Source organism: Miniopterus natalensis, chromosome 3 (genome assembly GCF_054644295.1).
Source record: "Miniopterus natalensis isolate mMinNat1 chromosome 3, mMinNat1.hap1, whole genome shotgun sequence".
In the NCBI taxonomy this organism is placed as follows: Eukaryota; Metazoa; Chordata; class Mammalia; order Chiroptera; family Miniopteridae; genus Miniopterus; species Miniopterus natalensis.
In genome coordinates this window covers 96,997,574-97,015,012 of record NC_142083.1, presented here as the reverse complement: position 1 = coordinate 97,015,012, position 17,439 = coordinate 96,997,574, and the positions used below count along the sequence as shown (strand labels likewise).

The 17,439-nt window shown below is 53.3% G+C and overlaps 3 protein-coding genes across 7 annotated transcripts; 1 reads left to right on the top strand and 2 right to left on the bottom strand.

The window, feature by feature from the left end:
* Positions 1-458: 458 nt before the first annotated feature.
* Positions 459-3,969, bottom strand: HIRIP3 (HIRA interacting protein 3). 2 transcript variants are annotated; one of them, XM_087815784.1, is made up of 7 exons: positions 3,453-3,969; positions 3,257-3,377; positions 3,025-3,136; positions 1,470-2,779; positions 1,206-1,401; positions 1,024-1,122; positions 459-947 (listed from the first exon to the last, which is right to left on the bottom strand). In XM_087815784.1, exons 1-7 carry the CDS (start codon positions 3,515-3,517, stop codon positions 787-789), a joined length of 2,064 nt encoding a protein of 687 aa, XP_087671910.1. In that variant the 5' UTR covers positions 3,518-3,969; the 3' UTR covers positions 459-786. The 2 variants fall into 2 exon arrangements, with proteins under 2 accessions (XP_087671910.1, XP_016074046.2); XM_016218560.2 differs by having other exon boundaries at positions 465-947; positions 1,206-1,368.
* A 182-nt stretch (positions 3,970-4,151) lies between these two features.
* On the top strand, positions 4,152-13,635 carry INO80E (INO80 complex subunit E). Of its 4 annotated transcripts, none has more exons than XM_016218562.2 (7): positions 4,152-4,299; positions 4,452-4,522; positions 4,735-4,787; positions 7,601-7,679; positions 7,772-7,883; positions 8,262-8,378; positions 12,216-13,635. In XM_016218562.2, exons 1-7 carry the CDS (start codon positions 4,219-4,221, stop codon positions 12,435-12,437), a joined length of 735 nt encoding a protein of 244 aa, XP_016074048.1. In that variant the 5' UTR covers positions 4,152-4,218; the 3' UTR covers positions 12,438-13,635. The 4 variants fall into 4 exon arrangements, with proteins under 4 accessions (XP_016074048.1, XP_016074050.1, XP_016074051.1 ...); XM_016218564.2 differs by having other exon boundaries at positions 4,155-4,299; positions 8,313-8,378; positions 12,216-13,634; XM_016218566.2 differs by lacking the exon at positions 12,216-13,635 and adding an exon at positions 11,564-11,650 and having other exon boundaries at positions 4,159-4,299.
* Positions 13,221-17,134, bottom strand: DOC2A (double C2 domain alpha). The gene is made up of 10 exons (XM_016218561.2): positions 16,864-17,134; positions 16,422-16,501; positions 16,171-16,245; positions 15,938-16,047; positions 14,231-14,357; positions 14,090-14,149; positions 13,851-14,014; positions 13,644-13,725; positions 13,452-13,548; positions 13,221-13,366 (listed from the first exon to the last, which is right to left on the bottom strand). Exons 1-10 carry the CDS (start codon positions 17,132-17,134, stop codon positions 13,221-13,223), a joined length of 1,212 nt encoding a protein of 403 aa, XP_016074047.1.
* Between the last annotated feature and the right edge of the window lie 305 nt (positions 17,135-17,439).

The window sequence follows — 17,439 nt, the reverse complement described above, 5'->3', positions numbered from 1 at the left end:
TTTTAAATATTTTTAGAAGAGTCACTTTATGCTCAGGCTCCTGGCAACTCCAGGCTTACCTGTTACCAGCAACTTCAACAGCAAGAATCCCAGTAAAGTCCTCAAGTACCTCTCTGACTCCATCTGTAGCCAGAGGCCTGGGATAGTATTGATTGGTAAGGTGTAGGTCCTGTGCCCCCACTCCTTTAATGCTAAAAGAGTTTACCTATAGACCAAGTGGCTGTTTTCGTAAGGGGGAAGGAAGACACACCAGCTGTCCCCAAATTATTTCATTTTGTGCTTCACATTAAGGCCAGTTTTCATATGCTCCTTCAAACTATGGAGGAGGCTCAAAGAGGCACACTAGTCAGATTGGAGGAAGGAGAATAGGAACCACACTCATGAATAGAGTCTGGTAGCAGACTGGATGGCAGGGTCTAAAAGCTGGGACTTCTTTGGAGAACCTGAGGGAAATTAAAGGGAACCAGACTAGGGGTGGATGGGAAGACAGTGGCCACTTCTCAGCCTCCTGGCCCCAAGTACAGGGGAATGAGAGTGGGGGACTAGTTTTGATGAGGTGATTCAAACACTTCTTTATTAAGTCAAAAAATAAACCCCTGTAAGCACTTTAAACTGAGAATGTGAAACTGAGAAGTGAGATCCCAACAACTGTGTCTCTGGGGGTTTCAAGTCTCTGAAGAAAGTTACTTTTGCTCTGCGGGCACAGAATAGGGGTTGGTTGTCGGGGGCAGGCTATATATGTGCTTTCTACAAGTGTGTAAAGTCCCTGTTAATAGATGGGGGAGCTCAGTTACTGTCACCATCACTGCTGATGATGCCACGCATATGTGACCAGTCTGGCCTTGGGGGACGGTGCCGCTCTTCCTCTGAGTCCAGGGCCCGGCGGTATAGCTCCCCAGGGGTGGCTGCTTCTGAAGGGTTCCAGGCCGTGCGTCTGCGTGGCCGACCTGGAGGGAAGTAGATTACTTGTCTAAGAAAGTCCAAGCCCCATCTGTTCCTGGGGAGTAGTAGGAAGCCCCTCACCTGAACAGCTGATAATGTTAGTAACGTCCAAGGATGCCACCTCAGCTGCCTCCTCACGCTGCTCCTTCAGAGCCCGACACTTCTCTAAAGAAGGGTTACCTGGGGCAGAAGAAGCTTGTGATCCTCTCCTGCCCAGCAGCCACGGACCTCTCCTGCAGCCCCCAGGATATACCCAGCCTAACCCTTCATGCCCAGAGCTTCCAGCTCTGCCCGGAGGACACACAGGCGCTCCTTGCGTGAGCGGCAGGAGCCCAGCAGCTTCTTGTAGTTGCGATGGGCACCACAGGCCCGAATGTAGCGCTTTAGTCTCATCACAGCAGGGTGGTCCTCATCACGATGACCAGCCTGGCAAGGAAAGACAACAGCTGAAGGCCAGGACTTCTGGGCTTGAGTCTGGGTCTCCCTCTTCCCTTAATTGTGGCCTCCCACCCCATCCTCACCCTCACCTTCCTGCCTTTGGGTTCCGGACTGCCATTTGAAGAGGAGGAGGAAGAGCTTCGTGTCCTGCTTTTCTTGGAGCTCTTCCTGTAAGAGCGGTTCTTCCTCTCCCCCTTGGGGGTCCCCCCTGCCTCACTGTCACTCGCCTCCCTCTCTGAGTCACTTGCCTCACCATTGGCTGTCTTTCTACTTTCCACTTTGGCTGACTTTCCCATGCCTTTAGTAGCTGGTTGCCTCCAGCTGTCTTCCCCATCCTCCTCACTGCTTCCACTCTGCCTTTTGCCACCATTCCACTGAGTCCTGTCCTTGCTCTTTCTCCGCACTAGGGGCTCTTCATCTCCCTCACTGTTACCTCCGCTGCCTTCTGCTCCTTTCTCCTTCTCTTCCTCTTTGTCCCCCCAGTCTCCCAGCACAGCCCTGTTTTTCTGCTTACCGCTCCTCTCCTCCCAAGCTGACTTTCTCCCTCCATTGTTTGGAGTTCTGAGTTTCCAATCCTCTTCCTCTCTGTTCTCTTTCTTGGCTAGGATCTCCTCCCCCTCGCTCTCCTTTTCACTTTCCTGGTGTCTTTTAGCCCCTTTGTTTTCCGTCCTTTGGGTGGGTTCCTCCTCACTGTTACTCTCTTGCATGGCCTGCTTCCCACTGTCTGAAATCTTGCCTGGTGCCTGCTTGTTCTTAGTTGTGGCCTCCCACCCCATCCTCACCCTCACCTTCCTGCCTCTGGGTTCCGGACTGCCATTTGAAGAGGAGGAGGAAGAGCTTCGTGTCCTGCTTTTCTTGGCGCTCTTCCTGTAAGAGTGGTTCTTCCTCTCCCCCTTGGGGGTCCCCCCTGCCTCACTGTCACTGGCCTCCCTCTCTGAATCACTTGCCTCACCATTGGCTGTCTTTCCATTTTCCACTTTGGCTGACTTTCCCATGCCTTTAGTAGCTGGTTTCAACTTCCTCCAGCTGTCTTCCCCATCCTCCTCACTGCTTCCACTCTGCCTTTTGCCACCCTTCCACCGGGTCCTGTCTCTTGTTGCACGTTTATTCCTAGTCCTGCCTTTGGACTCCTCCTTATCCTCTTCCCCACTGCTCTCCTCTTTCCAAACCTTACTTGTTCCAGCAGAGCTCTCCTCCTCTTCCTCACAGCTCTCCTTCACTGCCTCCTCTGATCCAACCTTTGCAGTAAGGTCCCTCTTCTGTTCTTCCTCGTCACTGCTCTCAACTGCTTTTTTTGAGGCTCGCTTTGGACTCTCCTTCACTGGGCTGACTACTGCTGCCATCCCATACTTTGCCGGGTGGCTGAAGCAGTTTGGATTGGAGGCTGCAGCACTGGGCTCTGGAATGTGGAGAGAAGAGAAGGTTGGGACAGGTTCCTCCTGTCCCTTCTCCCTCCACTTGGGATAATAGGTTGCCTCAAACCCTGCACTGACAGATGAAGGGAAGGACAGCAGGAAACAGTTGTCAGTCCACCCTGTTCCTGGTCCCTGACTCACTGACCTCATGACTTCATCCAGTGCCTTGGAGCATAATACATGCAGGGTAAATACTTTTTGAATGAACCACCGTGCAGAAGGCACTAACCTGATTCCGAATTCACACGGAGCCTTTTTCTCTCTGGGTCACTGCAGGGGGTGGGAGGCCTCTTTGCCTTCTTGGCAAGGTCTAGTCCTTCTCTGGCACCCGCTTCATCCACCTGTTTGTGCATCAAGAGGGCAAAACCTGTATCAAGGTGATGTTCTGCCTCACCCTCTCTCAGGCCCCTACTCCTAGGCAACAAACCCTGCCTCCCGTAGCGGGGCCTCAGCGCCCACACCTGCATCTTCAGCAGTTCCTCCTCAACTAGCCGCTTCAGTGCCTGCTTCTCCTTGGGATTCAGATGGTCACGGCCAGTGTGAGCCAAGAACCTCCGCCGCACGATGGAGTGCGTGAGCATGCTGTGGAGACACGTGTCAAGGGGGAGTCCGCGCCCTGCCCCTGCTCTTTTCAACCCCAACCCCAACCCAGTGCACCTGAGGTCCGGGCGGCCTCGGAAGAAGCTACGAGTGAACTCCTGCATCTCGTTTTCCCGCGCCATTTTGCTCTAATTGGGATTCGTAGCTCCCGCCTTTTTTATCTTCTCGGCCTCCGTTAGCACGTTTGACAGGAGCTTGCGCACGCGCAGTGTAGTGGCGCCGTGTGGCGAGGGGCCGTTGAGTGGCGGTTGCGGCCCGCTTGGACCGAGGACTTTGCCAGACAAAACCTGATTTCCCCGGCAGTTGGAGGGTCTCGCGGCTCCTTCCTTTCCTTAGAACCAATCGTTTTTTTAAAATTCTCGTTAGAAACCGATTCGGCGCAACCTTTGGGTGTAACGTAATCAATCCGCGACGCCTCTGTCCGTGGTCACGGGCCAGCTAGGCCGCTGTGACTTCGAAAGACAGAAGAAAACAGACATCTCTCCTGAAAACTAGGGATCCCGGGGGAAGACTTATGCCTTCCAACCGCTGAGCATTTTTAGAATCAGTAAAGGCGCTCTCCTGCATCCTCCATCTTTGTGACATCATCACGTCGCGGCGACGCCAACTTCACGGTAGCCGCTTGAAGCAACGTTCCGTTCCCGGTATTCCCTGAGAGGGCAGCCAGTGTGGTAACGAGCCCTGGGCGCGGGGTACGCCGGGAGTTGTAGTCCCAGCAAGCACAGTTTTACCTAGTCTCCGGAAGTGGAGGCGTGAGAGGCGGAGCTGAGCCGTTTCAGGGTAGCGGGACTTCAGTGCTGGGGCGCTGCTCCCGGGGCTGGTCATGAACGGGCCGGCAGACGGCGAAGTGGACTACAAGAAGAAATACCGAAACCTGAAGCGGAAGCTCAAGTTCCTCATCTACGTGAGTGATGGGGCGAGGGGGAGGGGGGGAGGCTTGTCGCTGGTTGGACCTCAGTTTACCCACGAGTAAAGGGAATGGGGTGAGCTTTTGCTGGGTTCCGGGCCCCTTTCCGGACCACCGTCGGCTCAGCGGGCGCCTTGACTGTAATGCAGGAGCACGAGTGCTTTCAGGAGGAACTGAGGAAGGCACAGAGGAAATTGCTGAAGGTGTCCCGGGACAAGAGGTGAGGCACGCTGGGTTGGAGAAGGGAGGCCTGCGGGTGACGAGGTTGCTGTAGATCTACGTATTCAGACCCCGTCCGAGAATGCCACAAATGCATGGTGCCTGCCTTGGGGCTGTTGCTAGGATCCAACGGGCCAGCTAGAAGGGACAAGGGCCCGGGAGAACATTGCCGAGGCGGGAATAAACACTCACTCTCCCTGCTTCTTTCCTCAGTTTCCTCCTAGACCGACTTCTGCAATATGAAAACGTGGATGAAGACTCTTCTGGTGAGCATGAAAAACTGGTGAAGGACATGATTCCTGGCGCTTCAGCAAGCTTCCTGGGCCCCTCCTTTTAGGCTGTGGAAGCTGATACAGCTTCCAATGGTTCTTAAGCCCAGTTGTTTGCCCTTCACTTCTACCATTCTTTCACTCAAGTATTTATTGAACATCGACTGTGTTTCAGGCACTGTACTTTGCACAGGAGATACTATGGTGACCAAGATGGATGAAGTCTCTTGAAATTTGTGTTCTAGTTGGGGATAATAAGTAAGCAAGAAATTAGAATTTTAGATTTGAAAGGAATAAAATCAGGGTAGAGCAGGGGTTGGTAAACTTTTCTGTAAAGGACTAGATAGCATATATTTTAGGCTTTGCAGAACATAATCTTTGTCACAGCTACTCAGTTCTGCTGTTGTAGTGCAAAAGCAGCCAGAGGTGATATGTAAATAAATGAGCATGGCTGTGTCAGTAAAACTGAATTTCACATAATTTTCATGTCATAAAATATTTTTCTTTCATTCCCCTTCCCCCCCAGACCATTAAAAAATGTAAAAGCCATTCTTAGTTTGCAGACCATATAAAAGGAGACGGCAGGCAATGTTTCAAAACAATGTCCAAGAAAGGCCTTTTTTAGGAAGTAGTGTTTGAGTTAGGACCTAGATAAGAAGGGGAAAAAATCTTAGAAGATATGAATGAGAGGTTTCAGGCAGAGTAACCAAATACAAATACTCTGAGGTAACAGAAGACCAGGTTGTCTGAAGAGCAGAAGAGCTAAGACATATAAGCAGTGTTTTCAAACTTTTTCGGAGCACTATTTACAATCAGTAATATGTTTTACATCATGAACAAGTCCCTACTTAAATACTTACTTACAAAACAAAATTTAATGAAATGATGTTAAGATCACTATACACAATTTTTTCTGATACTTTTTAGACTGCTTTTTCTGTTTTTCATTGAATGCTGGTTGCAAGCCAATAAATTGACTTCATGACCTACTGAGTTGAGACAGTTTGAAAAAGCTCTACATTTGGCATTTGTGCCTCTGTTCCAGGATGGGACCCTCAAGCCATGTCACAGTCACCTCCCTCTGTGGTACTTTATATATATATATATATATATATATATATATATCTTTATTGGTTTCAGAGAGAGGAAGGGAGAGGAAGAGAGAGAGAGAAACATCATTGATGAGTCATTGATCAACTGCCTCCCTCACCCCCCCCACCCCCCCACCCCCACTAAGGATCGAGCCTACAACCCCGGCATGTGCCCTGACCAGGAATCAGTCAGGATCATAGGTTGATGCTCAACCGCTGAGCCATGCTAGCTGGGCACTCTGTAGTACTTTTAGACATTGGTCTAGAGCAGGGTCAGCAAACAATATTCAGCCAGGCTTTCATAAATACTGTTTTATTTGAACACACACCATCATTCATCTGCATATTATAGGATAGTAGATGATATGAGGTCAGAGAAATAAGGAAAAGCCAGCTCATGTAGGTCGTGGCAAAACATTTGGCTTTTATTCTGGCTTCTCATTGCCTGCTTGTTCCTTCCCTGAGGTATTCCAGATAACTTCTTGATGGAGGGGTGTTTCAGGACAGGAAACATGAGAGAACCGGCATGTTCATAATCAGAGTGTGATAAATCTGCAAATTAAGAGCTAGACACGTAAGCCACCACTTGTATCCTGGAGAATCCCACACTCTGGTCAGGGAAATACCCACACACACATGACTCATTTTAGCACAGTATAAGGAGAACCATGACAAGTGAGAATAGAGTTCTGGAAGAGCCAGCAATTAACTGGGCCTGAAGGATTTTGGGGAAGACTTCTCAGAAAGGCATTAAATTGTACTTTTTTTGGTATTTTTCTTTTTCAGTTACAATTGACACAGTATATTAGTTTCAGGTGTACAATAGTGATTAGACATGTATATTAATTTGCTTCTTAAAGGATAAGTCTGAGCCAAGAAACTGAGAAAGGCACATATCACATGTAGCAGTTATTTGTCAAATGAATGACAGATCTTCTAGGTGGAGGCACAGAACTGGGAAATAAATGTTTTTTGATTAAGTTGACATGATGTGAAGAGTACAGTTTGGTTGGGAGATCAGAAAGGTAGGTTTGAGGCCACATTAAGCATTTCAGATTTGGTCAGGTTTATGTTTTAAGTCATTCTGGAGTGGGAGTGGACAGTGCTGCAGAGAGGCGAGATTGCTTATGTGATTTTGACACCACAAGGTAGTAGCTTGACCTTGTGGCAGTTGGAATAGAGGGCATTGGATAAAGGTAGGAGAAATTTGAGAGGTAGATTATCAGGACCCTGGATATAGGGAATGGAGCAGAGCCAGGAGCTGAAGGCAGCTTAGAGGTGAATGAGGAGAGAGTGGCATGAATTGGCCGGAGAGTCAGATACCTGGGTTCAAGTCCCCACACCTAACTCTCAGCCTCAGTGACCTCATCTGAAAAGTGGAGGTGAGGTCATCACCTTCCTGGATGGTTAAGAAGACAAGGAAGGGTGATGAATGTAAAGTGCTCTAGACCAATGTCTAAAAGTACAGAGTGCCCGGCCCGGCTGGCACACAGTAAGTACTTGACAAATGCGTTATCATGGAGGAGCCTGGCAGGAAGTGTTTGTGAAAGTCAGTTGTGAAGACATTTTAAGAAGCTGGAGGATTTGTGGGCTCCCCAGAATAGCATGTGTGCACCAACTGAAGAGGCAGCTTCTCTGGAGCCCTTCCATAGAGTTGAGATTATACCCCTCTGAGGTAGACAGGAACCCTGCTTACTGACCAGCTCTCCCCGCTCACAGACTCAGATGCCACTGCATCTTCAGATAACAGCGAGACAGAGGGGACACCCAAGTTGTCGGACACACCAGCCCCCAAGAGGTGAGAAGAAGCCATCATTCTCTGGGGATAGGGGTTGGAGGGCACCTGGGCCTCCTAGCTTCCTCTGACCCCCTCCCCTATCCTTTCTCCAGGAAGAGAAGCCCTCCGATGGGGGGTGCCCCCTCTCCCTCCAGCCTCTCTCTGCCTCCTTCAACAGGGTTTCCCCTTCAGGCCTCCGGGGCCCCTTCCCCCTACCTGAGCTCGGTGAGTTGGGGTCAAGGGAGGGCAATGGTAATTAAGATGCCTGGGAAGATGGTGGGTGTCATTTGGGTAGAGGGGCCAGGCTTTGGTGAAGCCAGCCCAGTGCTGGGGACATCAGTCTGGGTGTGGCCAGCAAGCATCCCTTGGAGGGGTGTGAGTCAGGGCTGCCCAGTTCTCTCTGGTGTAGAAATGGGGGACAGATATAACTGAGGAGAGCAGACCCCAGGACATAGTCCTGCTGCTGTCCCATCCCCTTCTGTTCTCAGAAGCCACACTCATCACCATCTCTTGTTTTTCCATTCTTCCTGTTTGCATTTTTTCCCTTCACCCCCCACCCATCCATTCCATTTCCCATCTCCATTCCCCCATTCCCACCTGCAGCTGGCTTCCCCCCCTTACCCCCCATTCCCTTCTGACTACCTGGCCCTGCAGCTGCCCGAGCCCAGCCCCCTGAGGCCCAAGCGGGAGAAACGGCCCCGCCTGCCCCGGAAACTCAAGGTACCCTGATTTGGGAATGTTAGGGAGGGGCCAGAGTGGCAGGAGGATAGCCATTTGAGGGAGGCTCAAGACAGGGGCTGGGGGCCTGTCCAAGAATTTTGAAGGATTGATTTGGGGCTGCTGGGGGCCCAGCCTAGCACTAGGTAATGAGGGGTATGGGTCAGAGAAGTGCTGGCTCACAGGCTCGATGTAGAGATAGATCAGGAGCAGGACCAACGTTGGGGAACTCAGAGTGAAGGTGCCTAGGGTCCTGCTCTTATATTGCTTCAGTGTGACTAGGGGCCAGGCCCATTTTCACAGGTGTTCTGTGATGCCAGGCAACCCCAGAGGGTGGGGTGGAGTTGTGGGATCCAGAATCAAGTCAAGGCTGCACCAGTTAAAACCGTGGGACCTTGAGCAGGGCTCTTTCACCCTCTAGGTCTCAGATTCTGTGTCTGTAAAGTGAGCAATCAAAATACATGTAATCAGCAAGTGTTTATGGAGTGTCTTACTATGTACCAGGCACTGTTCTGGGTGCTGCAGGTGCCTTCCTGAAACTTGCGTTTTAGCAAGATAGGCAGAAAATAAACAAGATAAGTAGGTATCAGTACAGAAAAATGGAGTCAAGTAAAGAGGATGGAAAGCACCAGAGTAGATGGGGGTGATATTTCTGGTTAGGTGGTCTGGGATGCTATTTGGTCAGAAACTTCACTGAAGTGGGAACAAGCTCTCTGGAAAAGTGTTTCAATCAGGAAGAATAACCAGTGCAAAGGCCCTGGGGCAGGAATGTGTGCAGATTTGGCTTGTTCTGGGACCAGGAAGGAGTCCAGTGTGATTGGATGAAAGTCAGAAGGGAGAGGATGTTCAAAGAGCAAGTCAGAGAAGTAACTGAGGGATAAGATTGTGTAGGCCTTGTAGGTTTCTAAAGACTTTGGCTTGTACTATGAATGAATAGGGAGCCTTTGGAGAGATTGGGCAGAGGGAGAATCTGATCTGATTTACATGTTAACAAAATTGCTGACATTGCTGTGTGGAGAATAGGCTGGGGAGGGGAGGGGCTTAGGTCAGGATGGAAATAGGGAGACCAGTGAGGAGGCTACTGCACTAAACCAGATAGCAATGGAGAGGGTGAAAAGTGGGTCATGGGTCTATTTCAAAGAATGAGCCACAGAAAGACCAGTGTGGGCCATGATAAAGATGTCAAGGACAACTCCTGAGCAACTGAAGAAGTGAGGACTGGGAAGAGCAGGTTTGGGAGAGAAGACAAGTTTGTTTTTTGACATGTTGAGATGCCGTCTGGAAATGCCAACAAGACAACTGGGTAATGTGAGCCTGGGGCTCATGGGGTACATACTTGAAAGTCATCAGCATGGAAGTGGATGCGATCGGCAGGTAAGACTGTGGGTGGAGAAGAGAAGAGGTCTGCACACCTAGCCCCAGGAGACAAGGGCACAGAAGGCACAGTGCCCATCCACCTCTGAATCAAAGTGGAATAGGTACCAGGCTGGACAGCTGTCAAGTTGGGTGGACTGCCGACTCAAGGTTTTGGAGCCAGAAGTGAAATGAGACGCCGTGTGGTGGTGTTGAGTGTGGGTTCTAGAGTTTGTATCCCGGCTTTGCCACTTAACTCCCTGTGTGACCTTGACCCTCATGCCTGAAAATAGGTAGGTAACGGGTGATACACTGACTCTTCACTCTACTTAGCAGGGCTTTTGTTTCTGGCCTATAGGGCAGGATGGTGGAGATGGCAAGGGTCAGTGAAACCTGGAGCCTATGAGTAAAGGTGTGGTGTGGCATGGGCTTGGCAGTTTGAGGCTTTCTGCGATGTTGGGTCCTAAAGTAGAGGAGTGTTGGGGAGCTAAGTTCTGGTCAGTGAGAGAAAATCTTGGTTGGGAGCCCAAGTCAGTTGCTGTGCTTGAGGAAGGGGATAATTCGGGGAACGCCTCACAAAAGAGGTAACATTTGAGCCCAGGGTAAGTGAGATTTGGATATTACTGGCTGAGGCAGTGGTGGAAGGAAGACAAAGGACATGGTGAAAGAGTTGCTTGGGCTGGAGTAGGAGTCATGAGATCTTGAACAACATTGGAAAGAACTACAATGAGATGGGATCATAGAAGGCCTTGACGTCCAGAGTCTGGAGGGTCTGTAAAGGGAGTGGAGGTCTTGACATTTCTGAGTGACTTGGCGGATGGAGACTGGAGGTAGCAAATCTGAGGAGAGGAGGGAAAGCTGCAAAGACTGAAACAGGTCAGTTAAGAGCCTGGGCCTCAGTCCGACTTGGCTGGGTTTAGATCCCAGCTCCTCCATGTGACCTTGGGCATGTCATTTAACTCGATGAGCTTCAGCTTTCTTCCCATGGGGTCATGGGGTCACTGTCACAATAAAATGAGTTAAAGGAGAGAAAACTTAGCCCAGTGCCTGGTCTCTAGTAAGCCATAGATCAACATTAGCTGCTATTGGTCACCTGAGGAGGCCATTGAGTAAGTGCAAGCAGGGTTAGGACTTGGGAACCTAGAGTAGGGGTCAAGAGTAGTGGCCAGAGGGAAGGGACAGTTCTCATGCCGCTGTTTTTTTCAGCTGTACATGTGTGTCTGCTCCTGTGTGTACACATGAGTGCCCAGTACTGGGCCTCCTGTCTGTCATCAGTCCTGGCAGACATCTGTACCCTGAGGTGCTGACCCTGATTAAAAACCCACTCTGGCCCTCCACGGCACCCTAGGAACAGCAGTGAAGGAACGCCATGAGGGCTGAGTGGGTTAAAGCAATCAGAAGGGCCACTGTGGAGAACACACATAAGCATTTTCTGTCACCCCCACCCCAGGGCCAGATTGAACACTGCCCAGTGGGGACTTGGCAGCCTCAGTTTTCTCCTTTGGCCCATGACCTCTCCTTTCCAGGGTGGTCAGAATGGTCTGAGATCGTTAATGGGAATCACTATTAGTAGGTGCTCAGGCAAAGCATGAAGCCCATGGAGCACTGTGTGGGGAGGAGTATAAGGACCCGGCAGGGGTGGGGCTGGAGGATTGGGAAGGACAGAGGCCACTTCCCAGCCTCAGAGGACAAAGCAGGACTTTTGACAAATAGAAAAGGACACTCCGGTGGAAGGACTGGCCTGTTCTCAGGCACGCAGCACTGCCTGTCTTGCAGGCAGCAAAGAGGCTGAGGCCCTCCAGTGGAGGAATGACTCGCTCAGGTTTGTGTTTTAGAGAGCTCACTCTGGCTGCAGTGCGGAGGAGGAGCTGGATCTGGGAGAGGCTGAAGGCAGGGAGTCCAGTTAGGAGGCTGGTACCGTAGTCCAGGTGAGCTGAGAGGAGGGCCTGGCCTAGGCCAGTGACTGCGGGGATCCCAAGGAGGGGCCCATCCCAGATATAAGAAGCCTCACTAGCAGGGGGTGAAGACCTAGGATACCCCCACTGAACCAGTGAGTCCCACAGTAGGAGGAGGGACAGGAGGCCAGTGGGATCTGAGGTGCCCAGAGGCAGGTAGGCAGGCAGGCACTCCAGGCTGACTCTGAGTCTGGCCCTAACTGCCATCACAGGGGCTGCCAAGGTGCCTCCCTGGTGAGGGTGGGGCCCAGCCTTTCCCTCCTGGTTTCCTCTAAGCTCCACCACCACCCTCATCACTGCCTCCATCACTACCACTTACCCCTAGGCACTTGCTGGTTTGAGACTCTGCAGGGGCTAAGGTGGGGCAGAGCTCCTGATTCCAGCATGGCTGGCCCGGCTGTGTCCAATACCCCCTGAATGAGCCTTTGCCCCTTCCCCATCCCCCAGAACTGCCTTACCGAACAGTGCCAGCCCCCTGGAGGTCCCATTCCTCCCTGACAGCCCCTCCCTGTGTTTTTCCCCCCTGCTGCAGATGACGGTGGGACCCCCTGACTGCCCTGTGGGAGGGCCGCTGACTTTCCCCAGCCGGGGTTCTGGGGCTGGGGTGGGGGCAGCCCTGGCCCCACTGCCACCCCCTAAGATGCCCCCCCCTACGATCCTGAGTGCAGTCCCTCGGCAGATGTTCAGCGATGCAGGCAGCGGGGATGATGCCCTGGACGGAGATGATGACCTGGTGATCGACATCCCGGAGTGACCCCCTCTGCCTGAGCCCCTGTCCAGTGCCCCCTGTGCCAGCACACACGAGCCCCCAGCTTCCACAGAGACATTTATTGACGCCCAGTTGCCATGCTGTGGCCACTGACACAATCAGAAAAGGCATAAACATGCACAAATGTCCCCTGGCAGGTGGGCCCCTCACCAGAGGGCAGGGGCCTGCCCTCACATCCTGGCCCCATCCTGTGGACAGTTATTTAAATGAGTGGCTGGGAACATCTGCCACCTCTGGGAGAGGCAGAGACCCTGCGGTGCCTGCCCCCCCCCCCTTCTGTTTAAAAGGGCAGCTGTACAGGGCGAGATGTTTTGCTTTTTGAACGATTCTGTGTTAAAGGATTGGCTCTTTTTTGGTTTCTCTCCTTTTCTGGAAACTTTCTCCTCCTTTGAACCCCCCCTAATCCGACCTCCTCCCTGTGGGCAGAGGGGACGGGGCAGCCTGGAGAGGCAAGAAAGAGGAGCAGCAGCCGGGGCCTTGGGGCGGGGGCCCTGGCAGGACCTCCCGGCAGGCGTGCACAGGGCAGGTGGTTTGCATATTTGCATGTAGTAGCGAGTCAGGCAGGAGGAAGTTTGCATATGTGAATACAGATCTCCACAGCCCTCACAAGAAGACAGACCCACAGTCACAGAGACTCTCACGAAATAAGACAGGTAGTGCAGGGCGGGGCGGGGCAGCCACCCCGTGTAAACGTGCAACACACTCGTGCGAAGGTCGGGTACTGGACCCAGCCCCAAGGGGCCTGTGCTGGGCAGTTGATTGCCCTGCTCAGGCTGAGGGCAGAGCCCCGGCTGCAGGGGGCAGCTCGCTGGTCAAGGTGTGCCAGCGCTCCAGGGCTGTGTCTGGCTGCTGCAGACAGTCACTCCAGTGCTTCCGGGCCTCTCCCCGGGCCCCTGGCCCCAGGGACACGCCACCTGGGGAGCAGTCGAGGCAAAATCAGGACCCTGCTCACTGCCAGTTGGCCCTCCATCAGCACCACCCAGCAGGCTCCTCCCTCACCAATGAAGTCGTTGGATTTGCCAATGTCATAGTCCCAGACTGTGACTTCCAGAGTCTTCGTGGCCAGAGCTGAGAGCTCCATCTCATAGAAGAACTCCTAGGACAGGGCAAGCCACATTTTCCATGAGGTGTTGCCCTACCCGCCCCCCCCATCCCCCTGCCCCCATGATTTCTGGTCCCTGCCCCATTTACCTCATTAAATTCTGGGTTGAGAGTCTTCTTCTTCACACCTGTTTTGTGCTTGGATTTCTTATCCAGGTCCGGCCTCAGGTACCTGCAGAGGAGGTGGGGTGGGGCAGAGGAGCGCGGTCAGGGCTATCCCAGGCCCGAGGAGACTAGGGCAGGGGTCGGGCTCCCTGGGGAGGGCAGGGTGGGCCCCAGGGCAGGGGGAGGGCTCACGTCTTGACATAGGGGTCGGAGTAGCCATTGACGTCCATGGCAGCCAGATGGGCACAGCGTATGATGCCCACCAGCAGCCCCCGGCGCGGCGAGCTATAGCTGAGACTCAGCAGTATGCGCCCGCGTTCTTCCAGCAGCCCAGGCCCCTGGTCCACCTGCTCCAGCTTCGGGGCAGACACAGAGGTCAGCCTGCAACCTTACCGCCTCCCACCCAGGCTGGTCCATGTGAGGTCCCTTACCTCCCTCAGGTAACAGGATATGCCCCTCAGTGCTGCCGACATGGAAGAGGGTGAAGCCAGCTGAGAGGGCAAAGAGAAGGTTCTGGAAACCTGGCCTCCCCGGGGCCCCCTCCCCTTAGCGCCCTACAGCCCCGCACCGACCGGGACCTGGCGCTCGAGGCAGATATTAAAATGCTTCTTCTGTGAAGGCTTGAGACGGCGGAGGGGTACGCGGATCTCTCCGATGAACTCATTGTGGCTCAGTTTGTCTTCATCACACACGGAGATCCTGGCGGGGAAACTGCGAGGTCAGGGCCCCTGGCGTACCTGAGCCCCACGCCAGTGAGAAAGTGCCTCCGATGGAACCCTGAGCACCTGAGACTGGTCCCGCTCTGCCTTAAAGACACCTCTCCTGTAAGTGGGCTGCGTGTGAGAGACATCACCTTGGTGGTGTGTGAGGTGGACTGGAGCCGAGGCCAGAGGCAGAACCCAGAAAGGCTGGCCCCATAGTTCAGGAGCTAGAGAGTGAGGAATACATCTCTGAGTGCTCAGTGGTACCCAGCCCTGGGCTCTGCATTTTACATTTCTTTTCACTTGATCCTTATAGTAGCTTTAGGAGGCAGGTAATCATTATCTCCATTTTATAGATGGGAATTGAGGCTTTGGGAAGTTGACTTGCCCAAGGTCTCAAGGTTGCTAGAAAGTGGCAGAGCTGGGAATCAAACACTCCTGCATGACACAGCTACTCAAGAGTGTCACAGCAGAAGGAAGTACAGGGGGCTGCAGAAGGGGACAATAGAAATAAAAGCAATCATTTCTTATCTCTGGCCTCGTGTCTCCCAGGCCGGCTCCCTGCTCCATGCAGAAAAGGACAGGAGCTCCATAGGAGGTATGGGCACCTTGTTCAACTGCCGAAGGCTCCTCAAGGCCCTTCTAGCTCTTACATCCTGAGTCCGTGACCCACATCCACCAAATGCACACCCTATACACAATCAGTAGGATCCTGTCCACAGGCCCTGGAGGTGAGGATGGGGAGGGTCCCCAAGATTTGTTAAAGCTTCCTGAAGTAGCTGAGCAGATCCTGATGGAGCAGGGACAGCCTGAGCAGTGTAAAGGGAGGGGCAGAGGAAGGCGGCAAATTAAAGCATCCTTCTCAGGTGCCAGGCCTGCAGCTCACCACACAGCCCATTTTACAGGTGAGGTGTATTTAATTAAGGCAGAGCGGGACCTGCCCTGATGCAAACTCTTCCATCACTTCCTATTGCCCAAGAACAAAGGAAGGAAAGCTCTTCCAGGAGCCTAGGCTTTGCTGCCCTTCATTCCCTGCCAAGGACTACTCTCCCCACAGCTCCACCTCCCAGGATGACTGAGCAACTTTCCTGTCCCTTAAGACCCCACTCCTTAGAGATGTTAGGGGGACACAGGCAACAGATGGGCAGACCTCCACTGCATAGGTCTGACTTAAGTCCAGAAGTGAAAAGGGAGGTCGGTGACCAGGGAAAGCTTTCAGGACAAGGCAGAGCCTCAAACAACGAGTGGAGCGTAGGGTGGTGGAAAGAGACACAGGAAGCAGGGAGCACTTTCCAGGTAAAGAGACAACAGGCAAAAGTTAGGAGTAATGAACCTGACCAGTCAGAAGAGGGCAGTCCTCTGTCGGAGGAGCAGTAGGACCTATTTTGGGGGTAGGAATGCCAGGGAAACATTTTGTCCTGCTGCCAAAGGGGCTGAGGAGCCACTGATTGTACTTGAGCATCTGAGAGCAGCTCAATAGGAAGTAGATCAACCAAAGAAGGTTCCAATGGCAGCTGTCCCAGAGGAGGTGCTGAGCTGGGCTGCAATCCTTGGCAGCAGGGAGGATGGGCCCCTCACCTGAGCACCTTGTGGCTGATGTCATCGTCCGTGATTCCACTGTACGTCAGGTCCTCATTCCACACTGGATTCAGAGTGTTCCTCTGAGTCTTAGTTTTTAGCTTATTGGCCTGAGGTGTGGGGATGAAGGGTTCTCAATACATGTTCCCTAGATCCACAGAGGCTGAAAGCAAGGGAAGGTTGGAGGTAGACACACAAGCTGGGCCAGACTGGTGGAGGAAGGACACTATTACCTTGCAGGCTCCAGGCAGCAGGTGCACCTTGACGTAGGGGTCAGCCAGGCCATTGAAATCCATGGGCTTGAGGCCCTGGAGAGGAAAGAGGGCTGTGAGCTCCCAGCCCTCCCCCAGCAGAGTGGATCCTTGGGGTATGGAGAAGGGAGAGGGGTCTGGCCTGGAGACTGGAAGGGAAGGGAGGGTGGAAACCCACCCCTCCCTGGTGGGAGGCAAGCAGGGCTGAGGCTTGGGAGGTAGGAAGTGCCCACCTTGGCCCTGAGGATACTGCAGTGCAAAGTGCAGGAGGCCTGGTCATAGAGAAGGTCAAACTCCAGCGATCCCAGGGCGGCTGGAGGAGAGAAAAAGTAGCGTAGTCAGTGTGTAAAGACAGGGGTGCGAGCCGGCAGGCAGGCCTGCCGTGTGCTGGCTGTGAAGGTGTGTGCATGTATCCCTATCTGTCAGCCTGCAAGTGTGTGTGTCTGGGTTCCTGGTTCGCTGCAACTGGGGCTGTGTGGGTGGTTGTCTCAGCAGAAATATTGAATATTGAGCCTTGCTAAAGCTGTAATCTCCACACTGACTGCAGCTGTAGTGGCAGTGCTGTTGCCTCCCCCCCCCCCCCCCCAACACACACACCCAGCAGGGCCCCAACCCGTTCCCACAAGCCTGGAGGGCCCCATTACCACCCTGGGCCCTTTAAGCCCCCAGACTCACTGGCATCATCCGAGTCATAGCTGTCCACCTCAGCTCCATCCTCGGGCGTGGTGGCCCCAAGGAGGGCTGCAGGGGGGGCCAGGGCCAGGGGGGCCAGCCGAGCAGGGGCCTCCCCAAAGCCCCCCCCACCACCGCCCCCTTCAGGTCCTGGTCCCCGGCGGGGGAAGTAGTCAGAGATTTGGCGGATGGGCCGGATGGGCCCGGGGCACACGTTGATGGCCATGTGCTCCTGGATGTTGATGGTCATGCGATCACCCCTGCGGCCCCTCATGCAGCACCCCTGTCTGCAGGGAGGGAGTTGGAGTGCATGAGCCCACTGCTGACTCCTTATACCTATGGGCTGCAGGCAGCAACCTCCCCAGTCTGGCCTCCCTTTCTAGGTGTCCAGGGAGAGGTCAGCCTGTGCCAGCTGAGGGGCAGGCAGGAGGCCTCAGTCCTCCAACCCCCAGCCTTGCTCCACAGGGGCTGGGCTGCTAACCCACTCCCCTCAGATATGTCCTGGCTCCACCTCGCCTTGCCCACTTACCTCTAGATTGTCCTTTTGTCATCTTCCCAGCTCCTGCCCCTCATTCTGGG